Source organism: Zingiber officinale, chromosome 3B (assembly GCF_018446385.1).
Source record: "Zingiber officinale cultivar Zhangliang chromosome 3B, Zo_v1.1, whole genome shotgun sequence".
In the NCBI taxonomy this organism is placed as follows: domain Eukaryota; kingdom Viridiplantae; phylum Streptophyta; class Magnoliopsida; order Zingiberales; family Zingiberaceae; genus Zingiber; species Zingiber officinale.
The window spans coordinates 18,969,271-18,991,989 of NC_055991.1; the positions used below are offsets into that span (position 1 = coordinate 18,969,271).

General features: G+C 38.0%; 3 protein-coding genes and 1 non-coding gene across 5 annotated transcripts; 3 read left to right on the top strand and 1 right to left on the bottom strand.

Moving 5' to 3' along the window:
• The first annotated feature begins 1,102 nt into the window (after window positions 1-1,102).
• Window positions 1,103-5,967, top strand: LOC122056057. The gene is made up of 8 exons (XM_042617824.1): window positions 1,103-1,427; window positions 2,073-2,184; window positions 2,298-2,426; window positions 2,497-3,303; window positions 4,230-4,581; window positions 5,096-5,177; window positions 5,322-5,526; window positions 5,637-5,967. Exons 1-8 carry the CDS (start codon window positions 1,224-1,226, stop codon window positions 5,645-5,647), a joined length of 1,902 nt encoding a protein of 633 aa, XP_042473758.1. The 5' UTR covers window positions 1,103-1,223; the 3' UTR covers window positions 5,648-5,967.
• A 951-nt stretch (window positions 5,968-6,918) lies between these two features.
• LOC122056059 (alpha carbonic anhydrase 7-like) lies at window positions 6,919-8,559 on the top strand. Its single transcript, XM_042617827.1, has 7 exons — window positions 6,919-7,138; window positions 7,243-7,460; window positions 7,546-7,652; window positions 7,725-7,827; window positions 7,917-8,084; window positions 8,169-8,222; window positions 8,374-8,559. The coding sequence occupies exons 1-7, from the start codon at window positions 7,054-7,056 to the stop codon at window positions 8,458-8,460; spliced, it is 822 nt and encodes a 273-aa protein (XP_042473761.1). The 5' UTR covers window positions 6,919-7,053; the 3' UTR covers window positions 8,461-8,559.
• A 352-nt stretch (window positions 8,560-8,911) lies between these two features.
• TRNAK-CUU lies at window positions 8,912-8,984 on the bottom strand. Its single transcript has one exon. It is a non-coding gene; the product is annotated as a tRNA-Lys (tRNA).
• Window positions 8,985-9,019: 35 nt separating this feature from the next.
• LOC122056058 (vacuolar protein sorting-associated protein 26A-like) lies at window positions 9,020-18,794 on the top strand. Of its 2 annotated transcripts, none has more exons than XM_042617826.1 (12): window positions 9,020-9,157; window positions 10,215-10,257; window positions 11,485-11,559; window positions 11,693-11,783; window positions 11,891-11,963; window positions 12,756-12,800; window positions 14,270-14,381; window positions 15,215-15,281; window positions 16,150-16,194; window positions 16,865-16,920; window positions 17,001-17,176; window positions 18,324-18,794. In XM_042617826.1, exons 3-12 carry the CDS (start codon window positions 11,540-11,542, stop codon window positions 18,500-18,502), a joined length of 864 nt encoding a protein of 287 aa, XP_042473760.1. In that variant the 5' UTR covers window positions 9,020-9,157; window positions 10,215-10,257; window positions 11,485-11,539; the 3' UTR covers window positions 18,503-18,794. The 2 variants fall into 2 exon arrangements, with proteins under 2 accessions (XP_042473760.1, XP_042473759.1); XM_042617825.1 differs by having other exon boundaries at window positions 9,021-9,157; window positions 11,709-11,783.
• The last annotated feature ends 3,925 nt before the right edge of the window (window positions 18,795-22,719 follow it).

The following is a 22,719-nucleotide window of genomic DNA, read 5'->3' on the forward strand; positions in this document are numbered from 1 at the left end:
TCATCTTTACTTTCTCACCTAATCTTTACTTTCTCACCTACTCCTTTTATCTCTGCACACACCAAATACTTTCTTTCATAATCATTATATCTTACTACCTCCATTGCTTTACTAGTGAGTGAGAGTTTCTATATTCCATGTTCAAAATTCTAGACTATTAATTTTCCTATAATATTTATTTTTATTCAACTTATAATGTAAGAGTTTTTGCCTATTTAACACTACACCCAAATTTTCGTGGAGATATAGCGGTCCTTGCTGATACGTTATAGTCGGACCATACAACGCGAACTCTTGTATATTTAACACTATACCTGAGTTTTGAAGAGATAACCGTTCTTATCGAGATGTTACAATCAAACCTTGTAATATATTTTTTCAGAAGAAACAACCTAGTATTAACATAATGTGTTAATAAATTCATTTATTAAATATTTACCTAATGAATCCTCCTTCTTTATATGGATTTGAGATTCATCATGATAGAGTAATTAGGACGGGCTCAAAATAATACTTTATGATAATTTTATTAAATAAATATTCTATTTTTGCGAACGGCTAATGCAAGATAAACTCTATACTTTATCACAAAGCTCTAATATTGAGCTTGTAAATATATTTTACATCTTTTCTATGGTTAAAGATTTATCACAATAAATCTTAATTATTGTCTCTTAAAGACGACATGGTTTGCGGGCCCAACCACATGCAGCCCAATTAAATCCACCTCGTGAACAGTCGCCACCCGCCCCTGCAGTGCCCATAACAGCAACGCTTCTGCTACTCCGCGGACCATCCCAATGCGGCTCCTCAATTAAGCCTGGTCCAACGTCCACTTCGTCACACTCTCACACCCTTCCGTCCTAATCATGGATCGGAAGACCTCGTATCTCTAACTCGGATCCGCTATAATGTGCTCGCGCTTCCTCACCACTAGGAGCTCGTAAAGTGATCAATGGATCAGTTGGACAGGAGCACTTACGTGTATGCTGTCGGGAAGAATGTGTTCGATCCGAATCCAGAAGCGTCCGCCACCGAAAACAAAGGAGATTCCATTCGGACTAAAATACCCTTTACTTCGGGACTAATCTCGCTTGCTCTCGTCGTTACACGCAGTGTTATTCTTGGCATTTCATTTTAATAGTAGTGACGCGGACTGGCAGCGTTGCCTTCGAGGTCCAGCTCCGGCGTTGGAAACCGAGGGGAATGCGGAGGAGCCGAGGATGCCATCATTAGGGTTGGGATCGGATGGCGCGGCGGTCGGGAGGAAACCGAAGCGGAGATCGAGGTTGGGGCGACGGCGGAGCGGAGACGGTAGGCGTGACTCCCCGATCTACTACTCCTCCGATCGCCGCTCTTCCAGCGGAAACGCATACAACGGAGAAGCCGGCGGTAGTGTTACTGATGGCGGCGACCACAATGACTTGGTTTCTACCTGCAATCCCTTTTCTGTGATTTTTCTCCTTATTTAATCTATTTTTGGGGCCATTTTCGCGTTATTATAGTCTTTGTCGTGGCGATCCAGCAGCGTTCTTGAGACAAAAAAAAAAAGGTGGCACTTTAGATAGGAACTCAAAGTGTGGCGAGTTCGTTTTCTAGGACTAATAAAATGGCAAGCGGACATCGATCGAGGAAGGTCCCCACGATGTGTCTTGCGAGAGAAATCGCTAGGGCACTTAAAGTAAGAGCTAAGATCGAGAGCTTTACAGGGACCTCCTCGGAAAAAATGTTAGTTTTTTCTTGAACGGAGTTGCATCTTTGTTCCATGCGACTAGAGAGGCAGAGCTATGTACCAAAACAATGCAAAGAAATTGGAAGGCGAGGAGAAGAACATTATATAGGTAAACGAAGCAAGAACAAGAAGAAAGAAAAATGGCAAGACAAAAACATAGAAGAGAAAAAAAGAAATAAAACAGGGATTTTATTTTTGGTCCAGATATTGATATTGATATTGTTTTTTTTTACTTCTCTTCGAATATCGATCTATCTGTTTCTGTAGTTTCTTGTAGGGACATGGGTTGGATTCCTCTGTGTTTAACAAAGACGCTTTCGACTTTTTGTGATTGATACAGCCTTTGACGGTACTTGGGCACGCCGGTGGTGGCCCTCCTGCGGATCCAGATCCTGAGACCAGACCCTCCCCTTGTCCTGTTGGCTTTCCACCGCCGAAGAATCGCTCCAAAGGTCCGTACTGTTCTTTCTGGGGCTGGCACTTCCACTAGCTGAGCTGGTGTTCGTGCCATCCCCACTAGTCTGCTTCTTTAAAATGGAAATCGATCGATTTCTCTGTCTTGCAGTGACTGCTGAGGACTTTGTGCAAAGAGAAGTAAGAGTTGATGAAGAAGGGAACGATGAGGTAAAGGAGGAAGGAGAAGTAGTATCATCTTTGGCCTCGTCAAAGCATTCTTTTCCCCACCCTCCCAGAGGTATGTGGCACTCCCTCCATTCATAACCCATAGCCACATTTGCAAGGTTGTGAATTTCTGGTTCTAGCAGAATGCCAGAGCCAACAATGCAGATCCGAAGAGGCTGCTTTGACCAACAGGAGGAAGCTGCAGCGGCGGCGGCCTGTATCGCTTGACTTCAATGGCCAAGGTGCTGATGCATCTGTTATTTCCCCGAGGTTCTTCATCGGCTTAGCAGCAGGGATGAAGAAAAGCTCTGCTGATTCATCTCGGAGCAGATCCGGCATATTACAAAGCCCAGGGACTCCTAACTACAGGCATGGAGTTGGGGTGGCTGTGTACCAGAAGGGGTGGAGCTCTGAGAGAGTGCCTTTGCCAGCACACAGCAGCTGTAGGCGCGATGGCAGCAGAGTTATCCTGCCTTTTGCCAATGGGAGGACTCTGCCCTCTAAGTGGGAGGACGCCGAGAGATGGATCTTCAGCCCGGTCTCAATTGATGGAGCTGGGAGGTCGCCGTCATCCCTCTCACACTATAGGCGTCCCAAGTCAAAGAGTGGACCACTTGGACCTCAGGCTGGCCTAGGGCTCGGCAGCAGCTACTCGCTGGCTTCACCGGTGGTCCCTTGCTTTGATAGTGGCAGGGCAGGAAACATTACAGCAAATTCACCTTTCCTGGCTGGAGTTTTGATTCCTGAACAGGATTTTTATCACAATGGTAATAGAGGAAGAAGGGGTGGTGGGGGTGTTTGCAGTGGAGGAATAGGAGTAGCTGGTGTTGGTGCCATGTGTGGAAAAGCTCATTCCACAACAGGGGATCCTTACATATTCCGATCTGCTAGCATCCATGGATGGTCTGAAAATGCCATCGAGTCATCTTCCTCCATTCCTAGCTCTCGGGGTACTATGTCGTGTTAAACTATTATATTAATGGCCATCTCTGAAGAGATTTCTGTTATCACAACCATCAACTCTAAATATCATTGACAAGAAAACTAAGCTACATGCAGTAGAAGTTTGTATTCTCTTAATACAACAGAAAGCATTGTGTTCTAGTTGGTTCTTGCTAGAAGCACAGTAATCCTAGACTTCAATCTAGCAATATGACATTAGCATGTAATTAAATACATTTTATAGGATATTATTCAAATACAGCTATTCAACATACCTCAGTATTGTAGTAGATCATTATGTACATGAAGCAAGTCCATGGTTTATCCCTGTCAGTCACAGCTTGCTTGGTAAGTATAATTGCAAGTCATACTTGATCACTATTTTGTTTCTGTGCTTAATTCCTCATAAAAAAAACAGTTATTCAGACTTGCAAGTTATGTGGAAAATATGTAGCTGATAACTGGGGATAAATTGCAAGTTTTGGTTTCCTTCTGTAACCTAGTTTGTCTCTAAACTGTCTATCACTGTATCTTTGTATTAGCTTCATCATGTTATTCTGTGTGCTATTGCCATGTTATTCTAATCTTCCACCAAAAGAGATATTAAAAAATCATTATTAAGATGAGAGTGATGGGTTGAAATGGATAAGGCCTTTTGGAGTCTTGTGTAATTGAATGATCCTGATGTGCTCCCTGAGAATGGGTGGCATCATTGCTTTTTCAAACTATAAGCTAGGGATACTCATAAATGCATTCTTACATATGTATATTCAACCTGCGTTGATTGCAATCCTAGGGTAATTTTGTTTCCTCGTTGACCATTTTAGATTTCTTTTACTACTTTTAGCAAAACTATGTTGCTCCTTTTTGGTGGAATGAGAACCAACCCTACCATCCAAGTTCCTTCAACTCTTATTGTTGGATCATTTTACAGATGAGAAGTCGGATGGCAGCAAAGAAGCAGCATCCGTGGTTTCCATCTCAACTTCAAGGAAGGATGTGGCAACACAAATGGGTCCAGATGGAAGCACTTTCTCCTCTCCTAATGAGGGGCCTTCTTCCCCCTCCCCAGTCTCAGCCCCTGCAATTGTGGAGCTAGAGAGCCACTTCTCAAAGATTGAGGTTAGGGATGTGCAGGTAGACAATCATGTGACCCTAACCAGGTGGTCCAGGAAACACATAGCGCAAGGCTCTGATAGGCAGTCAGCAAGCATCGCAGAATGGAAGAAGACTATTGAGGGAAACACTACTTGGGAAGTTACTGAGACAGCAAAATGTATATCAAGGTGCCCTGATACTTTCTATGGGTTATTAACATTTTACACATGGAAATTGTTTTGAATCAAACTCTACCAGTAATAGTGTTGAACGGGGATTGGGTTTAGGTTTTTGGCACCTAAGTTTCTGATGAAAGGACTAATACCAGACTGACCCTTTACCAGGTCACATAGATGAGTAATGGTAATTGAGTCCATGCTCTAGTTGATCTACCTAGCTGAGAATGACACCATTTCTGCAAAATTGGGCTTGTGTAACTTAAATGTCGATGCTGATAATCTTTACACCACAAATCTGCGAATTGATTGCTTTTCTGAAAAATTTACATTACAGTGGTTAATTTGGGAAACGTGTCTTCTTAAGCTAACCTTAATTGTTTGAATTTGTACCTATGAAGATGGCCACTCTCTTTTGCACTGTTACCTGCTTGGTGATTTTCTGAAGATGGCTTTGGAATAGTGTGTTGGTTTTTTTTTTGTGATGTGCACATTCAAATCTTCTACTTTGCAATGCATTTGATAGGTATAAGAGAGAGGAGGCCAAGATCACAGCATGGGAGAACTTGCAGAAGGCAAAAGCTGAGGCAGAGATCAGAAAACTAGAGGTGCATTAGAACTCGGTCAATTATCTTATTTCCGCAAAATTTCTTTGTTTTAACCATTTTTGTCTATGAATTTTCTGAAATTTAAATGCACTTAACTTTGTTCGGAGTTCATTGCTCATTTAGAAATAACTAATCGCATAGCAGATGAAACTAGAGAAGAAAAGGTCATCCTCTATGGAGAAAATTCTGAGCAAACTTCAATTCGCACAGAAGAAAGCCCAGGAGATGAGAAGTGCCTTGACTACCAGTCGAGGCAACCAAGCAACAAGGACAATGAAAAAGGTTTCATACCTTGGCAAAACTGGCCAGATCAGTTCTCTGAGTGGGTGCTTCACCTGCCATGCTTTTGGTTAGTCCATCATCCTCCTTGCATAATCACACTATTTGTTTTCATCGAATCTTCCTTTTATGAAACTTCTTGATTTCTTGTGTTGCTAACTCATTGCTTCCTTCCTCTAGGTGAACACTAGTATTGCTATTCGACCTTAGGCAGCTTATCGTATCCTTTCAGTTACACGAGGTTCATCAATAAATCCATGAAGACAGCATCATGCTGAGGTTGAACATGGTGATGTGCAAAAATAAAAGATCACTGCAGTTTTCTGCAACTTCAAAATAATGTGCTTCCAGCAGCAGTTTGCAAGGATGAGTATTGAGAAGAGAACGGCCACCCCTTTTATTTACACACGCAAGAACACGACCTTCAAAATGAATCCGCATGTAGTTGAACCGGTCGATATGATCTATTTTACAGAATGCTTCTTTTAATTATGGCAGATTCTAAAGCAAATGATTTTCCTTTTTTTTTCCTACTGTTAATCGTGGTACTTTTGCAGTCGGACTGACGTTTGAATGGTCTTGTTGACTGAACCGAACCAGTTTAGCTTCTGCGGCTCGCTTTGGTTCAATTTTGAAACTTTTGGTTATTTGTTTGGAAAAATAATAAAACTGGGGGTTTTGTTGAGATATTGGCATTTGAAAACTACATGCTCGTCTTCTGGCACGACGAGAATGTGTACAAACAACGTAGCCGTTGGCTCATATAAAACAATTATTCTTAGGGACCACGTAGTGGTGGGCCGCCTCGGATTATGATGCAACGATAAGGTGATTAACCTGGGTCATGGTGCAACACTAATGTGGTTAAGTAGTTTTTTTAAATATTCAGGATTTAATTTTAATTACGGTATTTTTTCAGGGATAAAAAATCTGAAACGTTAGAAGTTACTCATGTTTCTGAATTTGTGATGACCGATTTATAGGGTGGGGCCGGCCTTTTGAATTTGTCTGCGGTCGATGTACGAGGTCGGACCGTCTAATTGAACCGAAGGTACAGACACGGGATTATAATTTTTTTTTTAATTATTGTATAATTTGCAAGGCAGTTTTAAATTCGCCCTTCCTTTTAAAAACTCTGAAATGTTTAAACTATTAAAATTCCATTTTGTTGATCTTTTAAATCCTAAAAGAGTCAGAAAAAATAAATGAAATATCTTAAATTAAACTTTTTAACAGTTAATATATATAATATGAATAAAAATAGTTATGACAAATTATTATTTTTAAAAATAAATTTATTCATTACCGTACCTGATGTGAATGGGGGTAAAGAAATGAAGGTGTTAGCTTATACCAACCGACACCAAATTATTTATCACTGTACATAAACAGTGTGCGACTGTCCTTCGATGTTAAAGTTAATAAAACTAAAGGGGGAAAAAAAATCTCCAGTCTTTTCTTTCATTCATACTTTTCTTCCTCGATAGGAAACACGGCAAATCTCCTTCAAATACCTTCTTTCTGGCTCTTAATTCTCCAATTCCATATTCGTCTTCTTCTTCGTCGTCGTCGTCTTCAGTTCCTGGATCGCAGATCAATGGCGACTCATCGCATCGAGTTCTTCGCCGTTTCTGCCCTACTGCTCTTCTTGCAATCTCCCCTTGCTTCATCTCAAGAAGTCGGTAAGCAACGCTGCTTTTCCTTTCTGGATCGCCAGTTCCTCCATCTTGTTACAGCTTTTAAAAGAGAGAACAAAGCTTCGCCATTGATGGCTGCGAGTTCGCAGATCACGAGGATGAGTTCAGCTACGAGCGAGGCAGCGAGATCGGGCCGAATCACTGGGGCGAGATCCACGAGGAGTGGGCCGCCTGCGGCCATGGCCGGTTGCAGTCGCCCATCGATCTCACCGACAGTCGGGTACGGATCCTCCCCCATCTCGGCCGCCTCCGCCGCTCCTACCGCCCCGCCGCCGCCGTCCTCAAAAACCGCGGACACGACATCATGGTAAGCGAAACGATCGGCCGAAGGATTCGTCTTCGATTGATTCGCGAGATCGATGATTATTTTTCTTGTTTCGCTGGATGATTAGCTCCAATGGGAAGAGGACGCCGGGAATCTGCGGATCGACGGAAAGGACTACGATCTGAAGCAGCTGCATTGGCACTCGCCGTCCGAGCACACCATCAACGGACGCAGGTGGTCCTTGCTTCTTCTCTCAATCCTTCGATTTTTTTTAATTTTTTTTTTAAATCACATCTTTTTGTGAAGATTCTCTCTGGAACTCCATATGGTTCATCAGAGCGCCGACAACAGCACCGCCGTGGTCGGCATTCTCTACACCATCGGCCGCCATGATCCCTTCCTTTCCAACGTCCTACTCTCCACTCCCAATTGATTTTTCTTACACTAAAATTCAACGAAACCACAATAAAATTGGAGAAAACAATCAACGGCTTGCAGATAGAGAGACAGATCCAGATGATTGCAGACAAGCATGAAGCAGAGGAAGCAGTGGGCATGGTGGATCCGAGGCACATCAGGAGGGGAAGCCGGAAGTATTACAGGTACATGGGGTCTTTGACTACTCCCCCTTGCACGGAAGGTGTGGTCTGGAGCATCGTCAAGAAGGTTTGCTGGATCTAATTTCTGCTTGATTAATTGCTGTTTATTTGAATCCAGTAGATGCAATGATACGATTAATTGCTTGCTCAGGTGAGGACAGTGACAAGGGAACAAGTGGACCTTCTCAGACAAGCTGTTCATGATGTAAGTAACACTCGGAATAATTCATTTTGTTAGAGATTTTATCTAAATCATATAATTTCTCATTTTTTTATTAAAATAAAAGAAACAAAAGTCTATCCGAATTTTAAAATCGGCAAGATTTTAAAAATTATAGTTATCTGATCTTTTGCAGGATTCCGAGATGAATGCGAGGCCGATTCAGCAGATCAACGATAGGATGATCGGTTTCTATCGTCCCCTTCCAAATAATTATGCATGAGAATGTTCTCCAAATCTTTTGTTTCCGTTGATTTCTCAATTAATGGTTTGTTATTAACTGTACTCATTTCTTCATGTTTTTTTCCTTCTTTCTGCCTAACGTTCTGAGTCCTAGGCAAAGGATTAACGATCTCATTCATTTTAAAATTGTCAAAAAAATTATTTTTTTTTCAAATAAAAAGCTATACAGACTGCAGTTATCATGAAATAATTAAGCATAACTTACAGGAGAACTTTTTCTTTTTTCAAACTGGATCTTCAAGTTCACTGAACATTTGAACAATTTTTTTTTCGAAAATAACTGAGAATCAAACTTTAAATTTTTTTTTCTATTATCGAAGTGATTGAGATGGACATTTATAAGCATTTGCATTACCTATTTTCTTTTATTATTTAATAAAGAAGTTGTTTTATTCATTAATTTTATTTTTTTTCAAAAAAGAAATGGTGAACGCCCACCGTGGGGCTCGAACCCACGACCACAAGGTTAAGAGCCTTGCGCTCTACCAACTGAGCTAGACGGGCTTGTTATTTCATTGGTACCTTAAAATATGATAATCTGTAAAAAACTTTCCTTTTTTTTTCTTCCTTCGCTTAGCTAGTTCGCTTCCTTGCAAACGACTCGATTGACAAAACAAGTAGCCCCTCGCCCCCTCCCTGGTTTCCTCCTCCCAACCGATCCTGCCGTCGCCTGCGAGGTAACTTCTCGCCTCCCCTTGCTACTTCCCCTGTTTCGTCGCTCCTAATTACGGGATACATCTCCTGATTTGCTACGATCCCCCGCGTTGGAGCGGAAATCCTCCCTTTTCCTCTTGTCTGAATGATCTGCTTGGATCCATTCCCATTAGAATTTTTTCGTATTGTTCCAGACTAAAATATTAACTGAAAGTGATACAAAATGATGTTACCCACTGCTGCCCGTTCTCGGCGATGCGGTCGATTGGTTTCCTGTTACCTGTGAATTCGTTATTTTCAACAATCAATTTATTAAATTAAACTAAGTTATTGGATGAGCGTTGCATGGAGAATGTGTGCATGATTTTATTGCAGCAGATCTATTTGATGAGAGGATTGCAATGGCTATGAAGTTTCTGTAATGCCAGCATGTTCTCAATAAGTGCGTTTTTCATATAGTTTTCTGGTTATCACTTATCAGATCATAGAAACTTAGGTCCTATTTGCACATCGTTACTGACCAAGTATTATGTTGGAAATGTAAACTATTAATGTTTTAAGTAAAGACCACCTATCTAGATCTTTGTTATGAAAATTTGTTATTGATCAATGGTCTGTTTCCTGTGAAGAATAGAGACTGCCAGTGAAAGAAATATGGCAGAAGAAAGCTATGAAGAGGGAGAAAAACATGAACTTAATCTCTTGGGCTGTTTCCTTTGAGGGGATGAAGTGAGGGATCAAATAAATTCTACAGTTTCCTATGATAGATGCAAATTAGTAGGGAAATTTTTTGATGAAGACTATCTTCAAAGCATTGACTAGTAATTAAATTAATTCCTAACTATTAAAATATTAAATGTCTAATATAATCAATGTTACTATTATTGTATTGCCTTTGCTCTGTACAATTAGTTGACTATACTTCCATGTTATTTTTTGTGACCTTGCAAATTGGAAGATTACCTAACCTTTGATGTTTTTATGCTAATATATCTCCAGCTCTATTGGTGACTCGAGTTCTGAGTTGCTTATGTTTCTACTTTAAATTAAGGTTCATTTTATTGCATTTTCTCGGTGCAGATACTTTTCCAAAGGAGTTAACCTATAGTCAGTCTTGAGAATGGTATGTTTTTGCTATTTATATCTTGGAAATTATGAGACTTGAATGTGCTAACATCATTTAGATGAGAATCTGGTTTGATTGTAATACATAAATGCTAGAGAAATTTTTTCTTATCAATATATGAGTGAAAATAGATGCTATCATCACAAGTATGTTATGCTTAATTATGCAAGAATGAACTCAAGCTGATAACAAGAGGCACATTATCTTGCGTGAGGATATATGTAAGTAAAATTGAGTAACTTGGATCATCAAAAAAGTTACAACCATCTCATAGGTGACCATGAAAGTAGTTAAATAGCCCCAGGGCGTAGCACAGACGGTGGGCGCATGACATCTTTGGCATAATGGCCAAGGGTCGATTTTCAGGAACTGATAACCTGGGTTTTACCCCATCATGTACTTAACACTTGTGTACCTAAATTTACCTCCCTCCATATCCATGGAGCTGGCATTAGAAGGCGTTAAGGTAGTTGATCTACCTTTTATGAAAGAAGTTAAATAACCAAACATGGATTTCTTGTGCTCTGTGGAATGTCTTTCATATTGTAAGACTCATAATTCAAATTTAGTGCTCCTGTTGACCTTTTATATCATAGCTTCATTATTATTAGGGATATGCTAAGTACCTATTGCTAATTATTAGAAGTTGTCTTAGTCTACATATCAATTATAATTACTATGTGATTCATGACTAGTTCAAAGATGGGGTCTGCACCAAAGTATGATTATCTGTTTGCAAGATTTAACTTTTTCTGGAATCTGGAATCTTTTTTATTTGTCTCAATCTTCACTATCAATATCAGTTGTTTGCTTGGTGATTTCTTATACATTATCATTATATGGTAACCATGGTAGCAGAGGGATGTTTTCCAGTGTTATGTTTATGAAAAATCAACTTGTCTGTATTGGTGCATGCACATTCAGTCAGTAAGAATTAGTGTATTGACTGGCATATCTCAGCATGGATCCAATTCACTTACCAGGAAAGTATTGCCACTTTCTATGCAAACCCAACCCAAGTGGTTAACATATAGTTAAACTCAATTATGACTTGTTGGCTGATACAGTGTCATGCCTATTTACTCACAATTTGATGAAACATGATCATCTATATCTGGCATATCCAATTTTTTATACATCAATTTTGTTTTTCATTCTTACTGAATTCAGTATGGTGGATTAAACTTGAATTCCTGACATTGTTATCTCTGTTTTATTTTTCAGAATTATATTATTGGAGCTTTCAAGCCACCATGTCACATAACAATTTCATTTATTGATGGCAAAACCAGAAAGAAGGTGAATGGCATATTCGTTTTCATATTTATGCTCTCTTATGTCTTCTTTCATTCAAGTGGTATGAATTTGAGACTGATTTGCAATATGTTATGGAAGGGCTTTGGCATGTTTGTTATTTTAATTTCCTATTTAGTAATGTATTTGCGCAGGCTTCTGTAAAGAAAGAAAATGGACAGACTGCAATGGTTCCACTTTTTCAAAGCCTAGAAAATATTGTTGGCGAGGTTTGTTGCGTGGATTTGGAATTTTACTATTTATTTAACATAGTGAATACAATGAAATATCACATGTAACTATTATATGAACAAATCATAGAGAAATGGCATTGCAGGTGTCTATAGATCCACTTCAAGGGAAAAAACTGGAACATACTGGTGTGAAAATTGAGCTCCTTGGTCAGATTGGTATGCTTCACTTTATCTAATGATTTTTTGGTTGTTTCATGGCAAACTGAAAATTGTTAGATTTTCAGGACTTGCTTAATTCTAGCATAACTGTTCCCTTCATCTTTTTTTTATACAAAATAACAAATCTAAAAAATTATAAATGACAATGTTTTGTACTTCTTATAGTTAGAACTTAGAAGCTTGACCATCTAATCTCCCAATTTAGTTTGACTATCCCAAAAAAATATTATTTTTTTCATAAGTCAATTATTGCAATTATCAACAACCTGTTTTTTAAGTTATAATGTATAGTGATTTAACTGTGATAATTAGAAACATCGAGAGTTCATTGCTTGTTTTAGCCTTCATGTACAAGAGACGGAGAATGAGCTGGTACTTGTTTCTCTAATCTAGGGCTTTTTGTGGCCAAATGCTATTAATTCTTGAAGTAATGGCTGATGATCCGTCCAATTTCAAATCAATGTGGATTATGTAGCATGGTTGGCTTAATTTTTAGTGTAGCTTATATTGATTTATCCTAATTCTCTAGGTAAACAATGGTGCAGGGATTTTACTTCTATTATTTCATTTTTTTCTGCCTAAAGCAGCGCATTCTTCTTTGCAGTTTCAGATTGACATTCCTTTGAACATATATAACTTCAAATGATTAATAATCTATACATTAAAAAAAACCTTTTAATTGTTGTAAAATATTAAGCCTAAGAATTTAGAAATTTTGACTGTACTTTTCCTATATTTCCTTGATTTCACTGTCCCTTTTGCTTTCTTATTTTTCTTGTATTCTTGCAGAGCTATATTTTGACAGAGGAAACTTTTATGACTTCACCTCTCTAGGTTTGTGGGCATTCCATCTTTCTTGTATCAGTTCTATTTCAAAATACTCAAATGGATTTCACCATTTCAGATCAGTTATATTGCAAACTCAGCAAGCAGATTCTTGGGCATTAGAATTGTTTCCATGGCTTTGGCTCACGCACATCATAGGCATCTTATTTAAACTAAGCTTTGGGCCCACAAAACATAATTGAAGTGTTGGGATTGAGTGTGAATTATTAGACTTGCTATGTGTCTACAAGAAAAGGACATAATGGACCATACATTTATGGCTTCTTAGCAAATATGTTGATGTCCTGTGATCACAAGCTGTTCCTGAAATTTGTTATGGTGATATGTTTAGCGTTTGTTTGTGGTTTTAGGTTTTAAAGAGATCCTACTGAGTTATAACTTTGAAGGATAAGAATTTGATTCTGTCTACACAACATTTCATTGGCCTATTAGTTCCTATTAAACTCAGACGTAATTGTTTAACTTCTGATGAGGATTAGATTGTATAGGCACATAAAAAAGATTAGTGATATTGTGATATTACATTCATTTAAGTCTTTAATTGACTAGAAAAATAAATAATGATATGTAATTAGCAGAGTTTGTCTAACCTATGATATTTACTTGACCGATCTAATATCACACTTGCATGTGATGAATTTGATCAGGATAATTTATGCCTTTTTGTTAATATAACCATATTCTAAGTGCCATCAATGCATAGGGAGAAAGGCAACGTGCAAAAGAAAAAATAATGGGAAAAAAGACCAGTATTTGTGAATATCATAGTGAAGATAGATGGAAAGAGTTTGCCATATCTCCAATTTATTAACACAATAAATTCTACGACTCCTAGAAATGATAGAGAAAGTTGATAATTTATCTGTTTTTGTTCGCACTTTTGTTCTTCCATATACTAATTGAAAGGCCAGTTGAGGCTGAAACTATGGCTGAGTGCTCAAGCCTATTAGTTCTGTCAGGCTTAGAATTATCTTCAATATCTTGAAGTCAACGAAGATATATATAAACTACACATTTTGTTCTTTCAATAGGAACTAGTAAACATAAATTTTAATGGAAATGTCTGTCACCAAGGGACAGGAGAGAAAATTATATATATATCCCTTGTGCTTGCCTCTCTCTACATGAACTTTGAGCATCATTCACCACACCTTTGTATTAAAGTGTAGGTCTTCAATCTTGCAAAGAAACTAAATGATAGGACAAGTACCAATAAGGATGATATTTGGAGGGGGAGAAGAGGCAAACCTGAAGGTCTGATGCAGGCAGAGATTGCTAGCTTGGTAGAAATGGCATATATTTTTAATAGTCTGGGATGTTTTTCGTTGATGTATACATGTGTAGAATGAGCTTGGCTTTAATTTGCTTAGAATACTGATATACCTACATATTTCAGGTCATTTGGTCTTCTTTTCTAAATTGTGTAGTAGAAGTCTAATAATTTCTTATGTTTGCAGTGCGTGAGCTTGATGTTCCTGGTGAAATTTATGAAAAAAAAACTTTTCCATTTGAGTTCTCATCTGTTGAGATGCCCTATGAGTCATATAATGGTATCAATGTCCGATTAAGGTACATATGCTATTTTGTTTTAGATTCCTTGATTTTTCTTTTTTGGTTCAAGTGCATTTAGCTTTTGTCATTTACTTATGCTATCCTTGTATCAAAGTATATTAAGTCTTAGCTGACTAATGTCTCATCAAACTGAACAAACATGTACTGAGTGTTGGAACCAGTTGGTGATTTTGTTTGTAAAACCCATTGTAGGATTCCCTAGATAATTAGGAAAATCATTATACAGTACAGACAAGACTTTGACATTCATAATTTTAGTAGACACCTTTTGTTGTTAACAAGAAACAACCTTACAATTTTTTATCTCTATTGTGATTGACATTGTCTTCTGTTCATTCTGTATTATCACGTTTTTGTCCTAGAATATGAGACCTGTAGAAAGGCTTATGTTTAACACAACCTGTATTCATATTTTGATAATATTCCTATTGGCTTAGACAGTTAGGTTTTTGTCATTTTTCATCTGTTACTTTTTCTCAAGTGAAATTTTGACTCTAGCCACTTACAACTGGATTTTGAAAATAATAAAAGGAGAGACAAACAGCCAAAGATGTCCATGATTGAAGCTTGATAAATCCCTGGGCACATGTACTTCAAGGAATTTATTTTGCTTGTTTGAATTCTGCGTGCCCTTTTATCTTTATCTTATTCCACATGAGAGAAGATTCAATGAAAATTTTCATTGTAGAACCTGTGCACTTTTTGAGTTATTGGTCTGAACTGCATGATGAACTTATCCTTTTACACGTTGGTCTCTATTGTGGTGAGAAGTATATAAGATAAACGATTTATTAATCGATGATCAAAATTGATTTGCATTTGTCTCACAGGTATGTTTTGAAAGTGACAATCAGTCGTCATTATGTCAGCAACATTGTGGAGCACCAAGATTTCTGGGTAAAGGCTTTTGATCACAATTTTAGCATCTGGTTGTTTGTAGACACACCTTGTTTAATTGGAACTTCATGCAATTCCTTGTTAAAATTGAGAGGCATATTGAAAGTGAACTGATATTTAAACCATGAGATGCATGATGTGGACTGATTAACATCAAGTACATTTCAGTATATGTTATGTAACTGCTTGTTTTACCATGCTGTCTGGTGTCCCAAAAAATTATGATCAAGATGACAAGTAGAATTTTATTTTAGAATTTTTTTAGCAAGATGCTGTGCCCTCATTCCAAAGTACCTGCATTATAGAGCTATGATTATTGTCATCGTGTCTAGGTTTGCTTCTTATGTTATGATTAAATTTTCTTCAAAATTCTGCTGCATTAAGTCTTCCATCTAAATAACTTTCTAGATACTGTAAACTCCTCTTGTACTATACAGAGAGCTATGCTTGTCGTCATGGTTTCTAAGTTTGCTTCTTATTTAATGGTTATGTTTTCTTCAAAATTCTACTGCATCAAGTTTTCCATCTAAATAACTTTCTAGATACTGTAAACTTCCCTTCCAAGCTCACAGGCGTGAGTATTGACAGCATCAATCATAAATTTTCTCATGTCTTATTACAGCTTTTGTTATTATTCAGGCTTATTTTTCTTTGAATCGATAAAATTGTCCAATTTTTGTGCACCTACAATTCTCATTTCTGTTATGACGATGGTTTTTTACATCAGTTTGTTTCATGCAAGTTAGTGCTATCGATATCAAGATATTGTTAAGATATGCCTACTTTTTCTTGCAAGTACTCTTTGGTAAACTTAATACTCCTCATGTTTTATTCTGATTCATTCACTTCAATTTGTCTTTTGTTTCAGGTTCGCAATTATACCCCAGCCCCAACAATTAACAATAGTATCAAGGTCTGTTTCCCTTATGGATGGTTAAATAACCTTCGCTGTTATATACAGCTCGTGAGCATATCCTGTGTTTTTTTTTTCTCAAGCTATGATAATATATACATATCTAATACTTTAAAACAATATTTTTCACATATTAACATGACATGAGACAGGTTGCAACTATTTAAGTTATGTGTAAATGCATGCATACAATACTCTGCCTTTTTATGTTCCTTTCCTGACAAGCAATAATGCTCCAAAGAATCTATATGGTAGAAGAATTGATAAAACATTTTACATTCAGGTCTGAAGATGGTTCCTTAATGCTTGTTAGTCATCATAACCTTAACCCATATAAGGAGATCAGAACCACAAGCTCCAAGATTTTACATTCTATAATGCCTAATTGTCATGGATCCTTGAAATGGATGAATCATTGCATTGGTAACACATTCTGAAGAAACACAAAAATCCTCAATTTTAGTATGTTTACTCAAATATCAGTGCCAGGTCCACACACCAATTTTATCAGGGCAACTTCACATGATTTATGATGCAAGTTTAGTCATCATTGCTGTCTTTAATCTTCACCTCATTGTTTTTATAACACATAAGGTGTCTTTCTAGTAACTGGGCAGTGTAGTAGTTTGTGAGCATGCCTTAATTTTTAAGTTGTGATGTATTATTGCAGATGGAAGTTGGAATTGAAGACTGTTTACACATAGAGTTCGAATACAACAAAAGCAAGTAAGTCCATATATATCAAATAACATTTTGCATCACTTGTTCTTGTAATATCTCATTTTCCTATGCCAACTTTGCTGCAGGTATCATCTCAAGGATGTTATAGTTGGGAAAATCTACTTTCTTCTTGTGAGAATAAAATTAAAAAACATGGAATTGGAGATTAGACGTAGAGAATCAACTGGTTCAGGGCCCAACACTTATGTTGAGACAGAAACACTTGCAAAATTTGAATTAATGGATGGTGCTCCAGTTAGAGGTATATATGACTGTCAAAACATTTGTGCTATACTGTTTTTTTTACTTTCTGAAACTTTTCGTTTATGATTAGGTTTGTCATCATCTCAGAAATTTCTAAACTTAAAGATAAATTGTGTTTGTATTTCTTGAATCTTCAAATGTTGAGGGGATTTAGCAATTAGAGTACATTATAATATCTGTTATCCTGGTTCAACGCATGCCACTTCTAGTGAAGTCTTGTGTTCATAGATCGTTCCCTTTTCTTACAACCAGAACCAGTTCTTTGATTCATATTTTCACATCTTGTTCTATTTTTCCACCTAGTAAATTAATGAAAAACAGCAAATGGAAGTTTTGTAACATATACAAGAAAGCTTTAATTAAAGATTCACAATGTAAATCCAACACACCTGATAGCCAACTTAAGTTGAAAGATTATATATGGTACTAGAATTTGCCTACTTACAAAGTTTTCTTGACATCCTTGGGTAGTGACACGTGGACTTGCAGCGGAATACAAAAGGGTTTATAGGCTTAATTGAGTTTTTTTTTTTTTAATTGTAGTTAAAACATTTGAGATAGTTATTCTGCCTAATAAATTAATGAATCAATTCTCACATTTGAAACAAGAGGATTGTATTGTGATAGTTTTAGCAGACTTCCTATCTGATCTCACCTATCCAATCACGTCTAAACAAGTCTCTTCCCAGTTCTGAGTTTTGTAGCATTGTTTTGGTATTGACTTGATCTACGGTCGAACTCTTTAGCTGACCTTAAATTTCATTTCGAATTGTATTTTGCCACACTAGTTTCGACCAACCATGGCTCATTACTGGTTATGGATCCAGTCTGTTACCTAATTTCTTCTCTAAGCGCAGTCAGTCTGTTACCTATTTCTTCTCTAAGTGTTCCTAATTTTGGTTCTTTTATGGAATGCTTTTTTTTCTTCTGATGTTATTCAACCAATGTGGCAGATATATCAGTCTAATTGTGAACCTAGGGTTGATCATGATTTGATAACCAAAGATTAGTGTTTTGTAGTTACCTTCTTGGTCAATCGATCAATTGTATATTCTGAAAAGTTATTTCTAGTTTTGTAGTAAAAGATGTTACTTTCTAGATTCATTACTGATGTCTGCTTAATTCATCCTTTTGTTCTTTCCCAGGAGAATCAATCCCTATAAGATTGTTTCTGAGTCCCTATGAGCTGACACCTACCTATCGGAACATCAACAACAAATTCAGTGTTAAATACTTTTTGAATCTCGTCCTCGTGGACGAGGAAGATCGGCGGTATTTCAAGCAGCAAGAGATCACCATATACCGTCTCCAGGAAACTCCTTGAGGTTTATCATCGCGAGACAAGCATCTAGATGAAATTTCCTCAAGGACATAACAGCTTTCTCTTGAACAAAAAACAAAACACAAGTTTGTAAGAGGGCGGTTGAACTGCCTTGCTTGTTTGTGAATTCTAAGATTTCTTTCACTTTCGTCGCTGTATTCTTTAGTCTAATCCCGTGGTTTCATATCCTATTTGTGCCAAGGCTTGTAGAAAACCTAGGAAATATTGGTTTCATTGAATGCTTGCGAATTGTCTAGGATAATAAAATGACTGGAGAACTGTTGCTTTTTCTTTACCTAATTGCTGTAATTTATTGATCACTTTTATATCGAAATATATTGTTGAGTGATAACTGATAAAGAGAAGGAAACGAGACTTTGATTTTAGAGTGGTTTGATGCAAGAATAATTAAAATCCTAGAAAATCATTAGTAAACTTGCCATCCACTATGTTGAAAAACGATCTTGCGATCAAAAGGGTGGAAGGATTCATGTCGAAAAAAGGCAAGTGAAGCTGCTAAGCACACGAGTTGTCTCAGCTGAAAATCTTGAGTATTACGTTTGCTGTTAGCACCATCAACTCCATCTACATCTTCAATGTAATTCGCTCGAACTATGGTATGTAACATCAACACTCCTCCGAACTCCAAAGTAGTGTTGACGAAAAGTACAAAAATGTGAAACTGCCCTATTAGCGGGCTCCCACGCGACGGTTTCACATCAATGGAAGGAGATTCATTAGGAGCATAAGTGCTAAGTGCATGGCGGAGCGAACATAGACGATGCATTTTTTGGGATTTGAACCCTGGACACCATTTGTGTGCCAAGGCCTAGGCAAAGCACAAGATTTACATAAGAGTCAAGATGTACTATTTAGGATTGTAAATGAATTAAATGCTCGCGAACAAGTTTTGTGTTCAGTTTGGTAAGAATTTATTTATGTTCGTTCAATATACACAAGATCAATTAAATGAACAAGTTTGAACAACTCGTTAAACTAAACAAGTAAATTTGAACACATATGTATTCAGCTTGTTAATGTTCGTGAACAACGTTCGTGAATAATGTTTACAAACTATGTTCATTAATAAAACTTTTATTAATATACTAAATAAATAAATAGTTTGAATTATCAAGCTCAATAGTCAATCAAATAATAAAAATTTTAAACAATCAGAGAAACTTAAATTGAAAGTTTAATAACATCTAAATTAACTAAGCTTGTACTAAACTCAAACCAAGCTCAAGCTAATCTTGAATTGAGAGATCGAACATCTAAATTAACCAAGCTCAAGCTCAAACTCATAAAAATAAACCAAGACAAGTTTGAACAACATTTCAAAGACTTAGTTTATTTTAAACTCGGTTCGACTTAACTTGGTTAGTTTATCAAATAAACTTGAACACCTCTAAACTCGGCTCGACTTGTTTACTGTCCACTAATATTATAAACTACGAGGGAAAATATAGTAGTTTGCACGGTAAGAAGCAAAACAAGAAATAAATAAAATGTGGGGGCAAAATGAAATTTTCATATGTAATTTTCTTCAAAAATCAACCTCTATCAAAAGGACGGTTTGGGGATAAGGCATCGAAATATTTTGAAATAATATATTGACATTTAAAAATAAGAATTAGTGGAAATAAATATAAAACCTTTATTATACCCAAAAACACGAATAGATGTCATGATTCCAAGGAACATATTTTTTCAGCCAAAAATAATAGAATCACAATTTTCAAATGATATTGAAATTCAAAGGATATTTTTACAATTATATGGGTGGAAATGAAATTCTCAGTGGAGATTTACACATACCACGTGTGACGAGCTCACCGATTTGGGAGACAGTTGGGATCTTCTTGAAATTATAGATAGGGATGATCCATTACATAGAAATTCTTGATTTAGATAAATCTTATCTTTAAATAAATAGGGTCCATTCAAATCAACAGTATAAAAAAATAGATTATCCTTTGATCCACAAATTACGGATTAGATGATCCGTGCTCTTTGGGAGATGCGTCTTATATTTAAACGAGCCCTTTTCCCGCTCAAATCATCTCAAAAAATTCACATTCCTGCCGACATGGCGCAGCGTTAAGGTGTAGCGGAGCCAAAGCAAGTATTACGATTCAATCCTCTGTTAGAAGATACGTTGATACAGAATTTAATAACAAAACTTAGGTTGAAGGTTCGTGGGCCAAAGTATCATGGATGAAAAAGGTCCATGAGTTCACAAAAAGTGTTGAGCATCCAGATGATGCAGAGAAGAGTGATGAGCAGTTTGTGGATGAGGTAATAGATATTTGTGGATTTGCTATACGAGCCTTATCACGCTTTGCAAATGACGGAGAAGACTGTGACATTGTTGTTCTTTTCCTCGAAACTCTTCCTGGAGAACCAAATTATGTATGTCCTTTTAAAAAGAAATAAAAAATATTGCATACACTTTGCGGTTTGCTTAATCCCATTGTCCTCTTTAGTTCTCATCATTAATTTTTAAAATTCAATAGGAGGTGCGCAAGCCTATTGTCTTATCTCTTCCACCCTCAGACATGGCACCTGAGGCCATCATCACATCAACCCTTAATGTTAGTGTACAGTCAATATTCAAGATAAAGAGATATTTGATTAGTGATCCTATCAGAAATTTAAAAAGACGGAACTGTCGATGTGGTGTAGCTGGAATGTTGACTAAATCGTCATACTCCAGAGGTGGAGGATATGATGAACTGTCTTCTATGTTGACTAAGTCGTTATAAGGCCTCTGGTCAACAATACTTGCAAACAGTGATCGGGTTGCCCTGGTTGCTGGCACCCCGATGCTCGCGGTGAGTCCTACGAATATATAAGGAACATGTTAATAGTAGAATTATGAAATAAATAAACAATGAGTACAGTAACGTATCTTGGCCTTCTGGTAGATTGATGAACTGGTCGTAACGCTTGATCCGTAGGAGCAGACGGAGATGATGAGCTGTCTCTGGTTAACCTCCTCTAATATAAAAATATAATGACGAATATAAATGTCATATATGAAAAGGGAAGCAGTAGCTTCCCTACACCTTGGCCCGCAAGAGCGCGGGACTTTATATAGCATGAAGGGTCGGACTAGATAGAGAACTGAGTCGACACGGAGCCCGGGGAAATGTAGGGCCGAAGGCCACGTGGAGGCAAGGAGCTGGAACATACCAACGGCTCAAAGATCGGAACCACATCGGCTCACCGGCCGGCCGGACACCACCTCGGCTCACAGGCCAGTCACCACATCGACTTGAAGGCTGGAGCAAATAAACAACACGGAGTCGGAACAAGCGGTACAAAGCCGAAGCATGGAATAGGGACAGTAGGCAAGTCTAAGAACCCAGGCTACGACTGCCTGAAGGGTGGCAGCTATAGAGGAGGTGGAGGCAGCGGTTGCTGGAGGCTTCATTCGTTGGGGGAGAAAGCCGCTGGAGACGACATCGCTAGAGAGGGCCCTAGGTGGCCGACAAAAGCTATTGGAGGTGTACCAGAGGCGGCGGTGCATGAGCTGCATGGTCTGATCGATGGAGAAGACGACGCCAGGGGTAGACGACGAAGGAGGCGAGGCGGGGGAGCAGTGCTTGGCCGCTGGATGTGATGGCTGCCGCTAGGGAGAGAGGAAGAGAGGAGAGGGGCGGTCTGGTCACGGAGGTGGCAGACATCGACGTCGGACGACATCGAAGGCGGCGCTCGGGAGAGTGAGGTAGTCTTCTTCAGCGTGAGGCGACGACGCTGGAAAAATGCGAAGAAGTGAGAGAGAGAGAGACGTATGAGGTTTCCGGCGAGGTGGCAGCGAGAGCCTCCGGGGAGGCGACACTGAATGGGGGCAGCGACGTGCGTGCCTCATGGCTGTGGCAGTGGTAGAAAATACGAAGCCTTCCCTTCTGTCATCCATGCCAAAGACCTAAAGGGAGGATGCACAGTAAAATGATAAAAATACCCCTCCACTTAATTCCTTATTCCTTCTAACCCTACACAATATATTTATATCACAAGCCTCCCCTTCAAGTCTAGTCGAAGGAGGCGTAAGTCCGACTAACTAGATAATCTATCATAAAGGCTAAATCACTCCCAAGTATAGAGTTAGATCGCTGAGTTCATTGTGAAATGTCGTGCCTATATCTATGATGATGTCGATCGAGCAACAAAAGCGATGTCAAGCAAGTGACAGTAGTGATGCCAATCGAACGGCG